At 39.8% G+C, this 23,083-nt stretch overlaps 1 protein-coding gene across 16 annotated transcripts in view; it reads left to right on the top strand.

The window, feature by feature from the left end:
- The window catches only part of itpr1b (inositol 1,4,5-trisphosphate receptor, type 1b), a 109,005-nt gene that overhangs the window by 69,328 nt on the left and 16,594 nt on the right, over positions 1 to 23,083 (top strand). For 10 of the 16 annotated variants that reach the window (XM_057362364.1, XM_057362361.1, XM_057362363.1 and 7 more), the window contains 9 exons: positions 8,362 to 8,545; positions 8,774 to 9,024; positions 10,157 to 10,357; positions 11,415 to 11,525; positions 11,608 to 11,703; positions 11,847 to 11,981; positions 13,948 to 14,055; positions 14,331 to 14,562; positions 19,380 to 19,502. In XM_057362364.1, coding sequence (XP_057218347.1) covers positions 8,362 to 8,545; positions 8,774 to 9,024; positions 10,157 to 10,357; positions 11,415 to 11,525; positions 11,608 to 11,703; positions 11,847 to 11,981; positions 13,948 to 14,055; positions 14,331 to 14,562; positions 19,380 to 19,502 — 1,441 coding nt within the window. The remainder of the gene's footprint in view (positions 1 to 8,361; positions 8,546 to 8,773; positions 9,025 to 10,156; positions 10,358 to 11,414; positions 11,526 to 11,607; positions 11,704 to 11,846; positions 11,982 to 13,947; positions 14,056 to 14,330; positions 14,563 to 19,379; positions 19,503 to 23,083) is intronic. The other 6 variants (XM_057362366.1, XM_057362358.1, XM_057362369.1 and 3 more) reach the window with 1 other exon arrangement.

Below are 23,083 nucleotides of genomic sequence, written 5' to 3'. Positions count from 1 at the left end.
GGTTCAACAGCATAGTTGATGACGTCGCATAGTTGGTGGAGTAATACCGTCTTCTAATTCATCTGTTTAGATCGATTTAATGTCATATTATTCCTGTAAATAATGTACCCTCCTACGTAACTCAGCCCAGGGATTCCCCAGGGTCCTAGAGTATGTAGGGCCAGGCGCATGTGCACTTAAAAAAAACGACGCTTCTATTTTCTTGACAAACTTGAAGATGTAAAATTAAATTTGTATATTTAGAAGGATGTGTATTGAATGCACTGCATGTTGCTTGCTTACCTTGCTCAAAAGCATGATGTGTGTAAGTCTAAATGTCACAATAATAAGGAACTATGCTTCTAACCACAGCTCTAGACATGTAGTTCCAACCACGCACCTTTGCGATGCTGCTTGCGATTGATCGTTGGAACAAGGGTTTCGGGAAATACTTGAATAGTTGAACTAAGCTGAAATGACGGAACTTGCGACCATAGGTGACTTTTGGGAAAAGCACCCCTGGTGAAGAAGATCCAGCGTAGGGGATGCAGGGTGACATGGTGAACCTTCTAGTCGACAAAGTGTACGATCTGTTATCCACGTAGGGTAGAAAAAAAAATTCAGGCAGATAAACTTGCAGTAATACTCATCAAGTACGCTTTGGTACATGCCTGTTTCTGGCTTCTTAAGTGAGATGTGTTGGTGCAGTAGACGTGAAGCTCGATTGAAAGATGCTCAGAAGCTTGTTGTTTGAGGGAGATTGTTGTTTGCCTTAGTTCTTCCGATACCAGAACTCCTTACTTATATGGCATAAGAGAGATATCCACTCTAAAGATGTTTGTTTTTCTCCTCCTCATTACAAGGACACAAACGGCCTTTGTAGCTGGAGAGTGTATGGTGCCGAGCGAATCTGAAGCATATCAGAGGATGAATCACATTTCTTATACTTGCATAATATGTGGCTAGCTGGCCTGGTTTATGCACAGAGAGGCGTTTGTTTGAGAGCCTCCAGTGCACAACAATACACAAGCCAATTTCCCTCCACAATTTTGTTTGTTTACAGAGGTATTCTGGGGTGGTTGTCAGGAAAACAGAGGTTGTCGCTTTGGAAAGAGAAAGCGTTTGGAAGATGAGGAGATGGAGAGGTAATCGACTGAATAATAAGAAAGCAGGGAGGTTATGAAGAAGGGTGAAGTGTGCAGTAGGCAGCTGTAAAGAGTGTGCACTTTATGAGGGGGAAGTGTACTTGAGAAATGGGCACACGACTAGCCCTCCGCAACTTTGTGTATAGCTGTGCTAGCATTTGGCTTTCCTGCATGCTTAAAGTGATAGTTCACGCAAAAATAGAAATTCTGTCATCATTTATTCAACCCTCGTGTTATTCAAAACTTTTTCTGTGGAACACAAAAGAAGACATTCAAGATATTCAGAAGAAAGAAAGTCATACATATTTTGAATGACATGATGGTGAATAAACGATTCAATAATTTTTATTTTTGGGTGAACTATGCCTTTAAATATGAACAATATGGCAAACAAGGGACTTTTCCCAAAGAAGAATATGGATGCTGACATGCCCACATACAGTATCGTGGATGTAAATGTAGTCGCCATGCCCACTACTAGTACACTACTAGTTATGGCTAGTTCATCTCACTTCCGCTAGGCCTTGATATTTAACAAATATGCTAAATGTATTTTTTTATAAGATCAGGTCTGATTGATAATGACTTTTTTAAAACCACACAGCAGTCAACTGGAAGTCACAGATTTGCCATTATTTCATTATTCTCCAAATAATGAGCTCCCATTATACACTAGTTCCAGTTTCACAAACTGGAAGTGAACGGAGATGTTTAGGAATAGTGGGCGATTAACATCCCGAAGTGTGAATCCACCATTGGCATTCAGCTGAAATACATGAGATGTTGTTTTTCTATCTATTTATTGCCAGACCTGCAGGCCAGACAGAATGAGACAGACGGGATCTCATCTGTGGTGAGTAACGCTCAAGAGGGAGGGCGGGAGGGAGGAAAATAAGGCAGGGAAGGAGAATACAGAGTAAAACTGAAGGTCTGGACGACCTGTGACGGAAGCCGTCGCCCACTCTCAGTGCTGCAAGTGGGCAGCGAGCCCGAGCCGCTTCTCGAGCAGCACACAAATATACTCAATCTCCCGCTCTGACGTCAGCGTATGCATTCCTCTGTGACAGAAGGGTATAAAATACTCGTATCATACCTTCTGGAAGATCATTTGATGCTTGCAGAGCCAAGCCGCTTGTATAAATAGACTCTCATTAATAGTCAGCTTGTGTTTTGATGCAGCTTGAACGTGTGGTTGCTCAACAGATTAAATAGATGATTTAACATGGCAATGTTGTTGTTTTTGAAAGATTGAATCAGATTAATAAGGAGTAATGTGTAGTCAGACTGTCATTAAATTAAAAAATGTACTCACTTTTATGTCATTCCAAACCAGTATGAGTTTCTTTCTTCTGCAGAACACAAAAGAAGATATTTGGAAGAATGTTGGTAACTAAACAAAATTGAACCCTATTGACTTCCATTGTATGGACACCGAGACATTTCTCAAAATATCTTCTTTTGCTTTCCACAGAAGATACGAGAGTCGTATACGGGTTATGAACGAGTGAAGAAATAAATGAGTATTTTTAGGGGGCTGAACTATCCCTTTAATGTATTCATTACTTTTCGTTTTTTTGTCCAAAAACCTTTCCAGACTTTCTAGGTTGTCTATAAAAACCAGTTGATTTTTATGTAAAAGACTCTGGGTGGTTTGCCAGGAAAAGCTAAAGGATGTGACATTTCTAACAGTGTATTTTTAGTTCATCTCATTTATCGACATGATGTCCGTGAATCATGTTCACTCAGTGTTTTGTTAATGGCTTCCTCACGTCACCAAGCATAAGCAGTGTTGTTGGTTGCAGTTCACCGAACGTCCACTAGTGTCACTAAAAACGAGAGTGAATTCTGAATTCTAGCCCCTTAGACAGTTTATTTGACCAGAATGTAGCAACTGACCAATCAGAATCAAGTACTTCACACAGACAGAGAACAAGTCCTCCTAGTTGGCTTTATAACAGACGGTCTAGCTCCCTTTTAAAAGAGAGAGTGATGGACTAATTTGAATTTGGGAAATGTACCCATCCACCGTGTTATTTCCAGCTGGTACACACACTCGCGTGCACGAACGCACGTAAAGCAGTAGCGATATCCTAAGAAAAGTAAAAATAGAAATTCATGTCAAGAGCACCTGGGAGAGACCCCCTCCTCTCTGTCTTGAGTGCCTATGTCTTAGTAACCACAGACTCATTCCACATCAATTGGACCTCAGGTTGTGACCGAAAGGTCAGGGCTTTTTTGGTCCTTATTATCGGGTTAAGTTGTTTCGGTTGTCATCATCTGGTTTGGTTTTGAATTGTGGCTCGATTTGAACCTCTGCAATAATGAAACTGACCCCATGTCAACACCCAGTAGGATAAGCAAGAATGTCGACAAAAATATGCACCTCTTTAGCACTCAATGTCAGCATCCTAAAACACTGGCACTTGGTGTGGGGTCTAATGTCATTCTTCTGCACTTTGGAAAAATGGCGTAGGGTGGAGCGGACACAAACTCTGTTCCTCCCGTCCCCGCTGCTACTCTTCGTAGAGGTTTCAGGTCACGCCCTGCACCTGTCGCCCGCCTCGCAAGCGCACGCACCTCCGTTAAACATTAGCTTATGACCTACATAACCTCAACCGAACAAGTGTGTGTACAGGGGCAGATTCTAATGGAATTAACAAACACCCGAGCCGTAAATATTGACACACACTTTATTAGACTTTGTCACGTTCGGAATCATCCTAAGAGACGTCTGTGTGTTTAGCCGTGTGCATATTTGCGTCCTTGTCTGAAGTCCTCCTGGTTACCGCAAACTATAAACAGACTAAAAACATGCACGCGCGCACAGGCACGTACTACATCTTAACAGGTGTGAAGGCCGTTACTCAACACAAGCATGGAGTATTTGCGTCCTAGCTGGTTCGCATTCCCCCTCTGTCTTCATCTCTTATTATATGGACTATCTTGTCAAGCATTCTCAGACCTCTTTAATGGATTTTTGAGAGCGCTTGAGAAAGTGTGCACCTTATATCTGCGTGTGTGTTGAATTTTAAACTCGCCTCCCGGCTGCTGTCGAAAAGCTGCTGTTGAAGTGTGAAGGACGTGCCACGTAACCGCCCACCCTCCGTCTCCTCGCATCACCAGGCGCAGCGGCGTGAGCCGTTCCCGTGGTTACAGGTGGGCACGGCGAAGACCTCTCTGATGGAGCAGTTGAGGAGAAGCTCGCGCATATAAATAGAACTTACATAACATCCTGTTGTTGATGCCAAGAGCTCAGATAGAGGATGAGGGGATGGGGGGGGGTGCAGTTGCTAGTTGACCTTTTCTTTGTGCGTCCAGGCAGCTGTTAGGGGACTGCCCACATTCACTGCCCAGCCGGAGTCGACTTCCTGCTGCGTTTTAATAGGTAGTCACCTTGCAGGACAGCTGACATAAGGGTAACCCACCTGTGACGGGTAATGGACAGGCATTGAACTGCGTTTTGACGGAAAGAAAAGGCAGCGTTGACATGCATTCAGGAGAAATGAGCTTTTAATCTGGTTTTGTATGGGAATGATTGAGCCTGTGAATATTAATTGGGTCACGCTGACATTGCTAGACAAGCTTGCTAATTAATATTCATGAGTCAAGTTTTCACCTTGGTAATATATAAGTCTTGTGTATCTTGAGTTTTTTTGAATGACATTCATTCTGTATCCAGCCTGATCTCACAAGAATTCGTAATTATTGGTAAATCAAATACATGCATAGTTAAACATTTTTTAACACTTGCTACCTTTGGCCTAATCCACACGTATTTTTATAAACGGAGTCCACACGAAAACACGCTATAAAGCACTGTCAAAAGCATGCCAAACCAACAGGTGGCGACATAATCCTAAAGAGATAGCGGCACGCATTCCAACGTAATACAAGAAACCGGAGTTTCTAAAAATCGTTACCCTGGCAGGAGTTTTCAAAAAAGTTAGATTTCAGTCACCGAGTACTGCGTTTGCGTGTGGACGAACGGCCAAACTGCATAGAAAAAACGGCGGTTTTGAAAATACCCGTGTTCGTGTGGACAGGGCCTTAAAGTGATAGTTCACCCAAAAATGATTCTGTCATCATTTACACACCCTCATGTCATTTCAAACCTGTATGACTTTATTTCTTCTGCAGAACACAAAAGAAGATATTTTGAAGAATATTGGTAACCGAATATTTACTTCTGAGTAAATGATTTTCTTTGGGGTGAACTAACCCTTTAAATTTTAGTATTCTCAATTTGGCTTTATAAACCATTTTAACTTACTAAACTTTTACATGTTGACAAGTGGTATGTTGTTGTCACTTATAAATTGAATTTGCTTAATGAGTTAAAGTAATATAAAATTAAAATGACTTGTAAAGCGAGTTTGGTTATACTTAAACATTTAAGGCAGCAAACAAAAAACTCTAGTATATGATGTGGATCGAACACAACAATACAATTATATGAAAAAACAATAATAGAGCTCTACCTCTAAACCTCTCCTTTGTATAGCCACTTCGTAAAATAGTCTCAAACTGCAATGAGATTTTTGTTGTCTGTTCATTATGCATTTCGTATAGTATCATCTCATCTGCTTCTTTATGGAAACTCAAATGCAGGGTTTGCGTTTGTCTGTTAGATGTGTACAGTAAATATCATGCTAAATCGTCTTTCATTTTTATGGTAGCCACAAAATGCCAGTCATAATTTTCGTTCCTCTGATTTGTGCAATTTATTACGTTGGCTAATATTGTGTATTATAAAACACTTAATACAGCCTAACATGATTGACAGGCTTTGCTGGTCTCTTTGTTCTTAAATTCACGCGTAATTCACATGAATTTTCACATGAATTATGCAGCCTCATGCATGTTGGGTCATGCAGCATGTAAAGGCCACGAGGAGGTCATGCATGTGCCTGCATGTCACCTTTAAACTCTTATATCAAACCCAGCTGTACCAACGAAATCTATACATTATAGTGACAACTAGAAAATAGCATTTTGCTGTTTTTCTGAATGTGCGTCATATGAAGGTCATGTGTTGACATGTTTACTGTAGCGATGCGTTTGATGTGGCCATGTCGTTTGTAAGTGCAGTCATGAGACCCGTTCGAATGCTGTAATGCTGTAAACTCCCCCTCTCAAGCCTTACGTAACCTGTTGGTTTGCCTCACATTTTAATCTCACAGCGATCGGCCCCATTTCAGCGCAGCCTTCAATTAACTTGAGTGAGTGGCATTTAACAAAGAGGTCATTCGCCCGCTCGAGCACAGGAGGAGATTAAAGTTTGTCTTTTGTCTGTAAACAGAATGCACAAAGTGAATGTTTATTAAATGCAGCGGATTAAATGAATCATCTTTAAGGATCTCGTTTTATCCCGTGGGTGTGTTGCTTTTGGCTCGGCGAGGTCTGAGCTCACCGTTATCCTGGAAAGAAGGCCAGTTATGTAACGAGCTTTCAAAACTGCCCCAGAATTGCGCGGATAACTGGCACCCTCGCCTTCCCTCCTCATGCCGCTCCGTGCCTGTTTGGCTGGAGAAAAGTAAGGCAGGATTTTCCTCCGCCAGCTCTCTCTTCGCCTAGTGTGCGAGCGTGCGGTCTTCTCTCCCTCTGTCGCTCAGCTGATTGCCGACTTACGTAAGGAAGAATGAGCGAAAGTAGGACAGGATATACCAGAGAAAAACACGACATACATGTAACGGTTACAAAGAACTTTTTTTTGCTATTCTGAAACAATAACATTTGACAAGATCTACTTGTCTGACGGTTCTACTTATAAAATATAGTATTGCATTGAACTGATCTCTTTGGGTTTTAGTTGGCGTGCGTGTCATGCCGTGTGCTTGTTTGTGCAAATGTGTGGAGGGTGACAACGTTGTAGCGCATGGGCCATTGTCAAGGCAGATGGTGTTAAATCAGGTGATCTGAGGGAGGCACTCCAGGTTATTTCCGTGGTAATTGTTGTGTGTGCGTGTGCGCCGGGCTGCTTTGAGAGAGTTATGTAACCGCAGTAGTGTGAGTCTGGCTGGCAGTAAACAGGGTGGAAGAGAGAAAGCGGGAGAGAGGGAGGGACGTGAGAACTCGGCTTCGGAGCATGGCTGCAGCGCTGTGTTAGCGTTTAACTCTTTATGTACCGACGCAGAGGACGGTCTCTGCTCGGTAAAGATGTCATTTCATGTGGAATTACATTCTGAATCGAATGCAGGTTCTGAGAAAAAGAAAATTGCTCTGTTAGCTCCCTGTGGAAAAAAAAGAATCACAGAGCGAAGACTGTTTTAACTTATAAGAATCAGTATCAGAATCAGAAGGAGCTTTATTGCCAAGTATGTTTACACACACAAGGAATTTGACTTGGAGACAGGAGCTTAGTGCAGAAGAAAGTATACACATGGTGCAAATATACATTAAGATAGAAAAAATGAGAAATTAAATAAAAACAATAATGCACTATATAAAAAAAGTAAGAAAAAAAAATATAGACAAAAAACAACATATACTTCTTTTTAAAGAGTGTACAGATGTGTTATTTTCGGGGTTAACCTATTGTTTCTTACAATGCAGTTTTATAAGACATTATGAGACAACATTTCTACTTTGTGGAAAAGGGCAATTTCAGAATGGATTGTGACAAGCTAGGTGAAGAAAAACAAATCCAAGATGGCAGATGATGCAACATAAGTCAAGTCAAACGATTTCCAGTATAAAGCACATTTACTAACATCAGACTCAAAGCGCTTTACAGAAAATGCAAGAAAATATATAAGAACAGATTAAAGTTGCATTTATAGCATAATCAAATAAAAATAAACATTTCAATGGAACAATGCAGTGATCCGTTTCGGTCTATTGAATAATCTATTCAAAGCCATAGAATATTTGAAGAGTTAATTTGCAGAAAAAGATAATTTCCAATAATATCAATCAAACTGCAGTTGGGTTGTTTTGATTAAGTAACTCAAATAATATTGCTAAATAACACAAAACACAATAAAAAAATGTTTTTTTGCAAATGAACTATTCGTTTGTTAATCTATAAACTATAAATAATGAAAACTTGTTTTAGTCTAAGGGTCAGACAATGGACGTTACACTCCAATGACTGGTTAAACAAAAAAGCAAATAAATAATATAATATATAAACCTCGGGCGAAAATATTTAAAGAATACTCTATAAGAGAATAAGAAATGACCCTATTCTGTATGCTAACTCTACCACTCCCCCTCTCTCTCTCTGCTTCACCTCCAGCGGTCGTTTTTCTGCCGTCTGATGGGCGACAGTAAGTCAGAGAAGTTCTTTAAAGTGTTTTATGAGCGGATGAAGTTGGCCCAGCAGGAGATCAAGGCGACTGTGACGGTGAACACCAGCGATCTGGGCAGCAAACGTAAAGACGAGGACAACAACGACAAGGACGCCCAAACCCGCAAGAAAGGTCGGGGCTATCACCCGTGAATAAAACTCACCACCACGGCAGTGATCATAATAAGAAATCACAACTTACACTATGTATCCCAGACAAACAAATATAATACCAGAAGCACAAACATGTTTATTTATTGCTAGAGAAACAAACATTGTCAATTGTGTCCTTGGACTTTGGCTATTTTATCAAACGTCCTGCTTGCTGTCATTGTCAAACTTAATTTCTCTCCCCCCTCAGTAAAAGATGTAGTCGTAGTAACCGAGGAGGTTCGAGAGCAGCTTCTGGAAGCTTCTACGGCTACCAAGAAGGCCTTCGCCACGTACAAGAGGGAGGCGGAATCGGACGAACACGCAAATGTGGTGGAGGGACAGACCAGCACGGGTGATAAAAACCAGGATGACAACGAGATGAGCGTCATCATCACCATCATGCAGCCAATCCTGCGCCTGATGCAGCTGCTCTGTGAGAACCACAACCGTGAGCTGCAGGTCGGACATTAAAGCATTAAAATTACCATCGGCAGTGCTAACTAATTCTGTATTGTTCCTTCTGTTTTGCCATCTCTTATTTGAAACATAAAATTGTATGTTACTTTCAGGGTTGTTTTCTTTAAATTTGTTGAATTCAGGTCACCGAGTTCATACCCGACAGCTGAAATTACAAATCATTGAAGGAATAGTTCACCTTTAAAATGAAAATTCTGTCATTATTTACTCGCCCTCTTGTCATTTCAAACCTGTATGACTTTCTTTCTTCTGCAGAACACGAAAGAAGATATTTTGAAAAATGTTGGTAACAGAAAACCGTTGGTCCCCATTGACTTGCATTGGTTTTGTGTCCATACAATAGAAGTCAATGGGGACCAACGGTTTTTGGTTACAAATATTTTTTTAAATATCTTTTTTTGTGCTCTGCAGAAGAAAGAAAATCACACAGGTTTAAAAAGACAACAGGGTGAGTAAAAGATGAAAGAATTTTCATTTTGAAGGTGAACTATTCCTTAAAGCTTACCATTTGAAAATTGGGATTATTTTTAAGTACTTGGTTAATAACTAGTTTTTGTTTATGTTTAACCCAAAAATATGGATTGAAGCTTTAAAGTGACCAATGCATACCATAATAGAGTCACACTGTTGGAGGAGGGATTGAAACCATGTGATATCGCTTTTAAAGGTGGAGCCAGTTATTACATTCCTATGCAATGATGGTCAGACAGATTTAATGATGAATTTATGATCATCAGACGTCTGATGCTTACCTTCGGAATGCAATCAATCACTTCTTGCTATGGTTTTAATTCACGTGGGTGTCATAGAGCGTCACAAGAGTTTCACAGTAATTAGATTATCAAGAATAATGTATTTCCTCGCTTACCTATTGTTTGCTTGTTCTACATTATTTCTATTGTGTCATCGTGCCATTTTCCCTATCTAACACTCTCATAAGCAAATCGAACAAGTACTGTATATTGAAAGAAAAACCCAAACATATTTAGCTTTACGAATCGTCTCGATAAATAATTTCAGTATTACGCAGAAGTCCTCTGGCTCTAATATGACTTATAAATACAGAAGCATGTCCTTCGTGTCCTTTTGAGCTGTTTCCCTCACTTTTCCGCAGAACTTCCTTCGCTGTCAGAACAACAAAAACAACTATAACCTGGTGTGCGAGACGCTGCAGTTCCTGGATTGTATATGCGGCAGCACCACGGGGGGCTTGGGCCTGCTGGGTCTCTATATAAATGAGATGAACGTCGCTCTCATTAACCAGACTGTGGAGAGCTTGACCGAGTACTGCCAGGGCCCTTGCCATGAAAACCAGGTGGGATGACCTTAAGCATAGTTTTATTCCCTTAAGGACATAATACACATTTCGGAGAGTCACCATTTCCTGCACAAATTATAATGAAATCTCTTCTGTGAGCTGTGCCATTATGTGATTTTTCTGACTTCATTGAGCCATAATGAGACCTATTATCTTCATTGTCCTAGTTTTCTAAGGAGAAATGTGATGTTCTTGTTTGATAACAATACACTTTCGTCATATAATGATTAGATAATTAGTGTCTTTTTGTGGCGCACGGTTCCCTCTCCTAATCGCTTAATAACAGGTTGATTTTCATTGTGGACTTTTAAGAACATCCATATTGTAGCCCAGTGGTCTCTTATGTGTGTCTTTGTTTCGATGTTTTGTTCAGTTTTTCTTTGGAGTTTTGACGTTTCTTTATTGCTAACACTTAGATTATTTTGATAACATGTTTTGGTTACCCCTGAACAAACTAAGTCAACAAAAAACATCACTTGCAGTCCAACTCAGAAAGTGATCGTGATGTAAAATGTAATAGTGCCATAGCAAAATAAAAAACTAATGGTAATGGTAATGGTAATAAGAAGTTTGTTTTAGTGGTGTTATATGATGAATTATGTGGACAAAGTTGAATTTTAAAGGCATACTTCACCCAAAAATTTAAATTCTGTCATGATTTACTCAACCTCAAGTTGTTCCAAAACTGTATACATTTCTTTGTTTGGTTGTACACAAAAAACAATATTTAGTTAGCAACTGAGATTTCTGGGGTAGTCAAAAAATGGTAGTCAAAAGAACCGTTTGTTTCCCTAAATTCTTCAAAATATCTTCTTTTGTGTTTAACAGAACATAAAAATATACAATATTTTTTCTACTATGGTAGTCAATGGTGACCCAGAAATCTCAGTTAACATACAACCAAACAAAGAAATTCATACAGGTGTGAAACAACTTGAGGATGAGTAATTCGTGACAGAATTTTCATATTTGGGTGGACTATCCCTTTAAGAAAAATGTGCACCAGCCCTTTAAGTGACATGCCTAATGTATGTTTAATGTTTCCCTCGCTTAGAATTGTATAGCCACACATGAATGTAACGGCATCGACATCATCATCGCTCTCATCTTGAATGACATCAATCCTCTCGGAAAGAAGAGGATGGACTTGGTGCTGGAGCTCAAGGTGCAAGAATCCGTCCAGAGCATTCTGGGATACGAAGTGTTCACTTCAGTCAGAAGTAATGTTTGGATTGTTTGCGTTTCAGAATAATGCCTCAAAACTGCTGCTGGCCATCATGGAAAGCCGCCACGACAGCGAGAACGCAGAGAGGATCTTGTATAACATGAGGCCTAAAGAACTGGTAAATGTGAATTATAGTTCCACATTGAGTTCTCCAGTATTTGGCATCATAATATTTAGCACATTACATGTCCCTGCATGCTTGTTTATTCTTTCGCACATTGTATAAACTGAAACATTTTGCAAATGTTTGATGGTAAACAGGTTGAGGTGATAAAGAAGGCCTACATGCAGGGAGAAATTGGGGTGGAACACAACGATGATGAAGAAGACGGTGAGGAAGAGCGTGCTGCCTCTCCCCTTAATGTGGGTCACAACATCTACATCCTGGCCCATCAGGTGACACACAAATCTACATTTACACACAAGCTTTGTGTTCTCTGTGTCAGTTGTCAGGGTTATATCACCTCCCCTCAGAAAGAACGCTTGAGCCGTATGGATTTTCTGCCCCTTCATGTAATTATGTGGGCCATCGACACAGGTTCAGTTATGCAAGTGGAGGAACGGTGCAAGGTTTCATTGGCACTCTGTGTACCCGTGAAATGACTCTGTTTGGAATCAAAGGTTCATAAATGAAAAGGCCAGAGAACAAAAGCGCATTAGAACAGGACTGTTCCATGCTGTTTTATGCAGAAAATAAAGAAAAACGATTTTTCCGGTTGAAGCTCAAAAGGCCAATTCCATAATTACAGCAACAAGTAATTCATTTAGTACGGCAGGAACAGATTCTGTAACAGGCCACACATTGACACACTGTGCTTTTTAAGCAAAGTTTATTTGTTCACTGTTAGGCTTTGACCCTGGGTAGTTGTTGCAATAAAAAATTAAAAATTTCGACCCTGGACCATAAAATCAGTCTGAAGTAGCACTGGTATATTAGTAGCAATAGCCAACAAAACATTGTATGGGTCAAAATAATCGATTTTTCTTTTATGCCAAAATGATATTAAGTAAAGATCATGTTCCATGAAAATATTTCGTAAATGTATCAAAACTTTATTTTTGTAAGTGGATGCAGCAAAATCATGAACAAAAGTGGCCAGAAACATGCCGCGACAAAACTTCACTCACTGCTGCCCTCTCTTTGGGAATTACCCACTCAAGTTTGGTATTTGTTTAAAGCTTTGAATTTAAGCTTTCGGGTTCATCTACTCCACAACAACATCACAGCGGTAAGCCCATAGAGAGCGTTAAAACAAACCTGTTTCTTAGCTACGGCCTGCTGCAGCGCCTCTGATGGACAGCTTTAAAGGCCATTATCTCAAAGATTTTTTTGCACCCTCAGATTCCAGATTTTCAAATAGTTGTATCTCGGTCAAATATTGCCATGTCCTAACAAACCTTGGGCCCTATTTTCACGATCTAAGCGCATGGTCTAAAGCACACGGCTTTAGAATCCACTAAAAAATCCACTTTTGCTAATTTAACGATGGGAAAACGGTCGGCGTGCCCGGGCGCATGATCTAAACGGGTTGTCCCGATTCTCGTAATGGGTGTTTTTTGGCCTTAACGTGCAGTAAACCAATCAGAGTCTCATCTCTCATTCCCTTTAAGAGCCAGTTGCACTAGCGCCATGGAGGATTCGCTACTTACACGGCGGAATTAGCAAGAGCGCAAAGACTGGACGCTTCTCCAGAGAGGAAACGCATCTGCTCGTGCGTGAGGTTAAAGCGCGCAAGCAGATCATCTACATGACAACCCGGATTTTTATCTTTATGTACACAATAATAATCTTTTACATTGTAGTCCATTTATATTTTATATTTGGCATGTTTGTGTGCTACTGCGCTTCCCTCTGTGTAATAAGTAAAGTGAAAGCGCGTTGTATGTGGACCCGCCCAGAGGCGCATTTTCTACTAATGCGCTTTTTTTTTAACAAAAAAAATTGCGTCATTGACTTCAGACTTTAAACCAGGTTTGAGCTGGTCTATGGCGCAGTCTATTTTCAGTTCTTCAAAATAGCAACGCGCCAACACTGCGCCTGAAACACCTCTTTTTTAGACCAACACGCCCATGGGCGCACAAATGAGCACAAATGCATTTGCTATTTAAACAACGCTTTCAGGTGATGTTTAAATCTCAATTTCAAAAAATTGACCTTTGTGACTGGTTTTGTGGTCAAGGGTCACAATTGTCAGATGTCTGTGATGTTGTTGCAAGGGTTATCAGTTGTGATCCATAGGCGTGATGGCGTTTCATAGTCTGGGTTGTAGATGACATTGTTGTCATGTTGTTTATTATATGATTAAAAACTGTACTCTTACGTTATCTGTTATCTCTTCTCTCTTTCCACGTATGCTAACAGCTAGCCAGACATAACAAGGAACTCCAGGCCATGCTGAAGCCAGGAGGAACGTATGGGGAGGGGGACGAAGCTTTGGAGTATTTTGCCAAGCACACGGCTCAAATCGAGGTCAGTAGTGTCCATCTGTGGCGGCCATTATGGCTCTGTCATCCATTTCCAGTCAAGACATGACAGAAGGGATGTTTTCTTCAAGAAATGTAAAACTCTAGTTTTGCTCTGTATTATTATCTAAAGAAAAAGAAAAGGTCTGACCAACATCAAAGCTTCTTTGTTTGTCATAACCGTGTCCTCTTAAACAGCACAACCTCTTTGTAACGTTGAAACCACCATAGCCGAGATCCAGACAGGTGACGTTACGTGTCATTTGTTCTATTTTTCCTCAGATCGTCCGTCTAGATCGCACAATGGAGCAGATCGTGTTTCCCGTCCCCAATATCTGCGAGTTTCTAACCCAGGAGTCGAAGCTCCGGGTGTATTACACCACGGAGCGCGACGAGCAGGGCAGCAAGATCAACGACTTTTTCTTGCGCTCCGAAGACCTCTTCAACGAGATGAATTGGCAGAAGAAGCTGCGAGGTACTCAAGAGGCAACTGGTAACCCAAACTCCGTGCCTTGTGCGTGCCCACTCCCTTCCTCTTTTTCCTTAGTAAGCTGCTTTACACGCCCTCTCCACTCCCCGGATCTGCCATGACCCATCAGGGCACTGTCCGGAGTCAGACGCGTGCCTGACCCTGAAGCCACGGCAGTGGGGAGGGGGTGTAAACGTTTGCTTTTTTAAGATAGATAGATGAACAAAACCTGTGATGGAATATGTAGAAGTGATGTAGAAAGTCAAGAAATGTTTGTGTTTAAGATGTCCTGTATGGTCATGCGTGGAGCAATATGTGTAGAGGAAAAGCCTGAATGAATCTCAAACGGACACACCTGGCGCTTGCATCTCGAAAGCTGATTATGGAAATGAGTTACATCTCCCGCTGAGAGCGTGAGAGAGAGACGGGATGAATAAAACAGATTATGAAAGGTGTTTATTACCTCATAAGATACACAAAAGCATGTTTTCCATCCATAGCCCTTTTCTGCTGAAATGGCCTGGGGAATAGGTCTGCCTTTTCACTGAATCATGAGCCGAACGATGAGTCTCACAAGCTGCATTTGTTGCTATAACTTTTAATGCTTTTCAAGAAATTAATTTAATTAATTTTACAGATATGACCTCTTCACTGAGCTACTATTTGTATTTGGTTGTCAGAGACTATATGTTCTAACAGAATATAATTATTACAATGCCATTTATTGAGCTTTTTTAACATTTCAATAAGAAATACTAAGGACAGAAATGTTTATGTGGCGACCATTTCATAAAGCAGAAAGGCACTTGTGACTGTGCCATATAATAGATGATTTCATCGGACGGGCTTAACTTCGCGCCTGGCTCGACGTTAACTTCTGGTCTGTGTTTGGTTATAAACTAACCATTTATTTTATATTAATGTATATTCATATTTTATTTTATATTGTATATTAATTCTATTAAATTAAATTAAAACCACTCAACAGCTGATTCTTTGCAGAGAAGTCTACCGGAAGTTAAATTTGGGCCACGTAACGTTTGTTTATGTTGTTGCCGCCGAAAACCGTAAGCGTAAAATACAATGCTTAACAAATTTTTAGACCACCACCACCCAATGTAAGGTTTGTGCCACAGCGGTCCTAAATAAAAATGAATTTGGTAATCACAAATATTTGTTTATGTTTCTGTAATATTTAATCCACCAGTAGGTGTATGCTCTTTAGTGACAGTAATATTTCTAATTCTAAAATATAATTATTGTTATTTTGTTATTATTGTTAATTAATTGTTATTACTGAATTTACTGTTTTACAAAAAAGCACTTAATTTTTATTCAGAGGCCCAATTACAATAGCAAAAGAGACAAGTACATAAAAAACAGTGCCAGCAAGAATGCAAGCCGTTATCGAGGCCTATCGAGTTTTTGATTTGGAGTAGTTTTTTTTGTTTTTTGTTAAATATGTTTAAATAAAGACTATTTAGTTGTTTTAATTTGTTATTTGCTTGATAGTTTTAAACACGTTTTTAACAGATTCCTAAAATAATTTTTTAATATTGACAGGTGATCTAATACATTTGTTAAGTACTATATATATTATCTAATGTATATCTAATATGTTTATACATTAATATACAGCCGCAGAAAAAATGAAGAAACAATTTTTCTGATTTTAAAATGTACTATTTGTAGGTATGTATTTAGGTAAAACGGTCATTTTTCTTTTATTCTGTGAACTACTAACAATATTTCTCACAAATTTCAAATAAAAATATTTTTCTAGTTTTAATTTGCATTTATTTGCCGAAAATGAAAACGGGAGAAACAGGACAAAATAACAGAAAAAGATGGTCTGTAGTTTGTCAGACCTCAAATACTGCCAAGAAATTAAGTTCATATTCACTGGTAAACAATATAACAGTAATATTTGTACACGTATTTAGGAAAAGTTCAATAATATTTTTTTATGTGAAAACCTGAATTTTTACCACAGTTTTCATGTGTCATGCTGTCAGTCTTTCACGTTGCTGTCGGATGACTTTGTCACTCCTGAGGTGTAATGTTGAAATTCATTTTTCAATGGTCTCTTAATTTTTCCCGCAGCTGTATATCTATATATCTATGTACTTTTCTAAGTCCAAATCTACTGTATAAGTACACTTTTTTTTTTTTACAAATATGTATGCAAATTGATTCCTATGAAATTTGTTTGTTAGAAATTTAAGCAGAATTCTAACGTATCAACAAAACTTAGATCGAAATTCAAAAGTCCATTTCGATAAAATCGAGGTACAAGAGTGTGAATCAGGTTTGCCTGGCCTGGAAAAGAGCAAGTGTTCTCTGAAAGGAAGAGCGTGAGGGAAACCACAAGGATGCGATGAAAACAAGCTCCGCATGGATTGAAAAGCAGAGATATACAGACAGGCCTGAGATTTATGTCTCCAGATGTGACAGACTGCATGGGCGGGTCTGCAGGGGTCGAGACTTTTCAAAAACAGCCGGGGTGAATTCCACATTTAGTTTTAGATATACGTTGCATTGCGTTGTTCAGACTGTGAAGATTATTATCAGGGTCAATCAAAGTAAAAGCAATGTTCCATTATAGCTAAACTAAAGTCATAAGTATGGCATCCGAGTGTGAAAATCCCCTCCCCCGGTTCCTCTTTTCACAAAAAAACCCCTGTCAAAATAGCCATGGTTCAGAAACTGAATCCTCTAACCAGACTCCTCAGAGTCGTGGGTCAGAACAGAGGTGGCAGCTGAGGTCAGCGAGCTCATGGTCTGGATGAACTGAGCAACCCTTTCATTTGCTTCAGTCTTCTTTCCGTGGCCCTTGACTTCAATTGATCAGAGAGCATCTGCCTCAATATTATATATTAAAACGAATCTATGATGTCATTGATAGGTTGAACACCGCCTCCACAGAAAAATATCAACGACTACTTCTCTAGCCCCGCCCACTAGAGCGAGCAAGCAATAAACATGCCATTAGATCGCAAAATATTGTGAAGTCAGTGCCTGGTAGTGGAAGAACACAGTCGCTGCATAACCTTCCTTCGGATTCCGACATTAGTATTGAAGTTTATTTTTAAAGAGGTTCCAGCTCACGTGGGTAAAACATTACCGCAAATTCCTTTGTGAACAAGGCAGAGGTTGACGATGGATTTGCGGCGAGACTAAAATGAAAAAGCAGTGCTGTGCTGTCAATATTGGATCCGATAGGAATGGCGCAGCAATCTTATATATACAGTATATTTGTACTATGCGTCACTATTGCTTTGTTAGAGATCGCTTCGTCTCCAACCAAATTCACAGAAGGCTCCAACTAAGTTTACTACGCAAACTGCTATCCAATCATAGCAGTGGGCGTTTACTTCCAAGTCTTCATGGCAGAACGCCCATTCAAACCGATCGTTTGTAGAGTCGGCCTCAAAACCCGGGTAGAAAATAGCCTATTACTTATTGATTTTGATGTTTTTGAATGTAAAAACCACGCGAACGTCATAAGTAGACCTCATACAACAGTATAAAACAATAAACAAGCCCAGTTCATCACACCTTTACGCATGCGATTGATCAGAATTAAAGGGATATTTCGCCCTAAATTGAAAATTCTGTCATCATTCACTCACCATCGAGTTGTTCCAGATCTGTATAATTGTTTTATTCCGATGAACACAGAGAAAGATATTTGGAAGAATGCTTGTCACCAAACAGTTCATGGCCACCATAGTAGGAAATGAGTAAATGAAGACAGAATTTTCATTTTGGGGTGAACTGTTTCTTTAATGTTTTAGATTGCTATGGAAACTGCCACACTGCTAGCCTCTCATTAGTTGGTAAAAGAATGCTATAATGGTCTCAGTCATCAAAAAATGTGAGATCGTCTTTGTCTAAGAATTTGATGAAATCACCATGCACTTGAATTTGATGTATTTTATTACTTCTTAAAGGGGTCATATGGCACGAATATGTGTTTTTCTGTGTCTTTGGTGTGTTATAAGTTGCCCATGCATGTATTAGAAACGTAAAATTGTGGAACAAAAATATGGATTCTATCTAAAAGCGAATGCTCACCCAGACCTGCCCGAAACGCCTCGTGTAACCACACCCCCACAAATCCACGTCAGTTCATGGTATGATTTGACTAAGACCGCCCAAATGTATACGCAAGTAAGGAGGTGTACCTGTCAGTACAATTGCTTTGGAACCTGATGTTCCAAATAAGAGAGGCTTTACACTTTTCCGTCACACGCTTGCAGTATTCGACCAATCACTACGCACTGGTTAACTAGCCAATCATAGCACACCTCGCTTTTCAGAGCCATGAGCTTCAGAGAGGCGGGGTAAAGAGGAGATACAAACATGCACGGTATGTGGAAAATGTAGCGTTTTTAAATCGTGTATACACATTACGTTACATCTAAAACAAACGATAATATTCGTTTTAGCCGTGTCATATGACCCCTTTAAAAGGTAAAGCGTGTCATTTCTGTGCCACAAAAATGCAACAAATCTGAATTGCAAAAGTAACAGCAATTTTTTTATTATCCGCAAGACAATTTGTGTTCCAATGTCACACCATTGATTGAAGAATGCTTTTTGCCGCAGCCGGGCCTCTCCAACCAACGGATTGAATTCAATGTCAATAGTGTCTCAGAACTCACACACTTCACCTTTTATAATGTAACACTTCATATTGTAATTTGACCAAATGCCTTTTGGATTCTTGTTTGAATATGTATTGTATTAGGCCCTTTTAGTTTCGTGATGGCTTCTTTTCAAAGTGTTTATATTTTTTGTAGAGTGTAATGGGTTACAGATGATTGGTTGTTGATGATTTTTTGACTCGCTGTCCCCAGCTCAGCCTCTTCTGTACTGGTGTTCTCGCAACATGTCTTTCTGGAGCAGCATCTCCTTCAACCTGGCCGTCCTCATGAATCTGTTGGTGGCGTTCTTTTATCCTCTGGAGGGAGTGCGTGGAGGTGAGACACAAACACATTTATTGGCTAATGAAAAATGGCACATGATCCCTTGCTGTGTGACTGCTGATCTGTTAAAGGAGGAGAGAGATGGGGCCTTATGGGTAATTCATTTTAAAGTCAAAACCAGATGAGTTATCTTTTATGGCGTTTGTATGGCGAAATGTATCACATGATCTTAGCTCAAACTTTAAACGGATCACTAGAGTTTATTGGGTGCAGCTAACAACAGATGCAGGATATTTGTGTACCCACACACACTCAAAGTCTCCAAATACATAACAGCCACCCATAACTCTTGCAGGTTTATGTGTTTTTATATAATTCCTTTTATTTTGAGGTTGATCACTGACTCAGTTTGACACAATAACACAAAAATGTAAGTTCTTAGCATTTTATTCTTGTTTTCTAACACAAATTTACTCCACAAAAAAAGGAAAATTCCCTCATGAATTACCCCCCCCCAAGTTGTTCCAAATGTGTTTAAATTTTGATGTTTTGTGTAACACAAAGAAAGATATTTAGAAAAATGTAAGCAACTGACATCTCCAGGACATCGACTGCCATAGTGGAAAAATGTTAATGGTATTCAAAGGTGCCCTGAAACGGTTTGCTTTCCTTAATTCTTTAAAATATCTCTGTTCAACAGAACAACGAAAAAAGATACAATAATTGTTCCTACTATGGTAGCCAATGATGTCCCAGAAATGTCAGTTGCTGACATTTTTTTCCAAATATCTTGTGTTCATCAGTAAACTTATGTTTAGAATAAACTTCAATTAGGTACTTAAGACAAAAGCAAAACTGCATTCAAGTTAATTTTTCTTTAAATTTTTTTGTTTGTTTTAAACGCTCACAATTCTTATGTTTTTTCTCATTAAACAAGATTAAATATCTAACACCATGTGTACACCGGACGCAACCGCGCCGCATCCAGTGTGGACAAAATGTAAAATTATAATGGGTTCTAATGCGTTCGATTGTCTTTTGACGCCTCACATCGCGCAGCGTCTGGTGTAGACACGGTGTTAGGTCACTTTTATTGTCAAGTAAATGCACAGTATCATTATTTAAGAATTTTTAGATATTTGTACTAGAAAACCAGAGAAAAAATGCTTTTCAAGATTTACTTTTTGCAGTGCGTCTGTATATATTCACACAGTGATTATAATATTGTAATTGATACAGTCTGATAGAACAACGATTGTAGTTTGATATATACTGATATTTTTTATAGCACTTTTACACTTCACTTGTCTGTGTCTCGAGCGTTTTAAACGAACAGACAGACAGACCGAATATAAAGCAATCTCCCACTCACAGTGACTGATAAAGAAAATTGCAAAATGCCAAAAGTCTAACTCAACAGGTCGAGTAATGTGTTGGCGTCACAAAAGTTTATGGGTTTGATAACCATGAAACGCACATACTGATCACTTCCAAGTCGCTTTGGATAAAAGAGAAATGCAGAAATGCTGAAATGTGAATCAACACACACTAATACTGTAAAACCTGCTTCAGCATTTCTCGGTCAAAGCAGCGTGTTCTTTACAGGAAGCCCTGGCGTAATGACGGACATAACCCGCCTTACGTCAGGGCGTAACCTGGTTATTGATATAGTCAGCTTGCCCGAGATCACTCGCTTAACATGTCACCTGACTCCAGGGCTCGCGCACACATTCTCTATTTTCCTAATCTCATAAGCTTCAGTTAAGACCGTGTTTGTCCCCTCCCCGCTCTTACTGATCAAAGGTGTGAGCGTGTGTTTGTGTATGCGGCTACGTGTTGGAGAAATGTGACACCTGTGTATCTCAGAACTCAGATTTGACCCTGGGAACAGAGACCCAGATAAGGCCGCTGCTGCATTCTCAAACACGAGTTGTTTGTTAAAGTTTCATTTGCATTTAAATGTTTAATGTAGAACTCTTGTAAATGGTTTTACATTATTAAAGTGTTGTATGAAATGTATTTATTAGCTCCTTGATCTTTCTTAGGTTGCCTTTCTTCTTAGTTTCTTTCTCCTTCATGTTGTGTTGTGCATTGTTTGTCCAGTCATTGTGACTGGCATAAGTGCCACATTGTGACGGGCATCAACTCCGCTTTGTTCAGGCTGGGGTCAGGCTCTGCGGTCTCTTTTGTTTCAGTATTTTTCTCAAGCGCACGAGCGTTTTTGGCTTTAGTTCCACAGTATTGTCCCCTCTCACACTTTTGACAGAATCACAGATCTCTTCTCGAATGATTGTAGGCCACAATTTGAAACGCAAACAAAAGCTAATGTAGATCATATCAAAGGTGAATGTGAAGTGTCGCCCGTGCAGTAAAACATGATGATCTGTCTGACCGGGTCATCTCTGACAATACATATTTACAATAGTCTGCTAGTTTGATCATTAACTAAGAATTATAGATTTATTGAAGTCCTTTCTCTCAGTGTTCTGTTTGTTTAAAAAAAGTCATCATTTGTTCACCCTCATATATGACTCTCTCTCTTACTCTTTCCGTAGAACACAAAAGAAGATATTTTGAGAAATGTCTGTTGTTTTGGGTCCACACATTGGGAGCCAATGTTCTTTGGTTACCAACATTTTTAAATATCAGTGCAGAAGATGATCAAAGGTATCCGTATTTATGTCGAGGCCATACGGAAAAACTAAATCTCTTCCTTGTTCCCCAACTAAATAGCATAAATCTCTAGTTTTATATTTGTTATCGAGTCTGTGTCTTGTGAGACCTACTAGTGAATACTGTACATTACAGTGAAAACAATCACCTTAAAGCCCTTTTAATAACAGTCACCACCTCTTAATCAGACTTCACAGATCAGTAGGTCTCTATACAGCATGTGTAAAGGTCAAACAAGGGGCCAGCACAGCAGCGCAGGGAAGCGGCCGCCCATTTACAATTTTCTTCCCACCCGTCAGCAAAATGTAACCATTCAAACACAACCAGAGCACGCTTAGCATGACTACAGCAGCCGCGGAGAGATACTGTCAAAGAGCCAGACATAGCCACTTCGTTACTGCACACGGCCAACAAATCGAACTCGTTGTGTTTTGAACCAAGAAACCGATAGTATAGGTCAGTTTAGGCCTCCCTTGACCTTCTTTTCAAAGTGTGTGTGTTTTTTGGAATGAATGGAATACAGCCTTTCCAGTGTATTTATATAGACACACATACACTCTGCTCAGATCTGCTGGTTTCCTGGTCACCCGCCAGGCCTGTCGATCCAAACCCCTGTGAGCCCGTCCTCGCTCGGAACCCGACGCTCATGCATCTTTCAGCCGGGGTATTTTTAGCACGCCGCATTATGTAACCAGCACCTGTCATGTGGTCTCTTTGCAGGCGGGAGAGAGAACGAGTCTTTTTAGTCTGCATGCACACACACCCTCACGGTAAAATATTCCTGCATACGTCCTTGATGCGAGTTTCATAGTTGTTGGCCTAAAACAGAACATAAGGGAGGATTAAATGCATACCAACATGACTCATGATTCAAGTAAACCATAACTGATTCAATTGGGTCGCACCTTCTGGATTATATAACATTCGTCTGTTTGCTTTAAGCTTCTTTCCTCTAGAATGTG

This window comes from Triplophysa rosa, linkage group LG20 (assembly GCF_024868665.1).
Source record: "Triplophysa rosa linkage group LG20, Trosa_1v2, whole genome shotgun sequence".
Taxonomy (NCBI): Eukaryota; Metazoa; Chordata; class Actinopteri; order Cypriniformes; family Nemacheilidae; genus Triplophysa; species Triplophysa rosa.
This window is presented reverse-complemented; position numbering and strand designations above follow the sequence as displayed.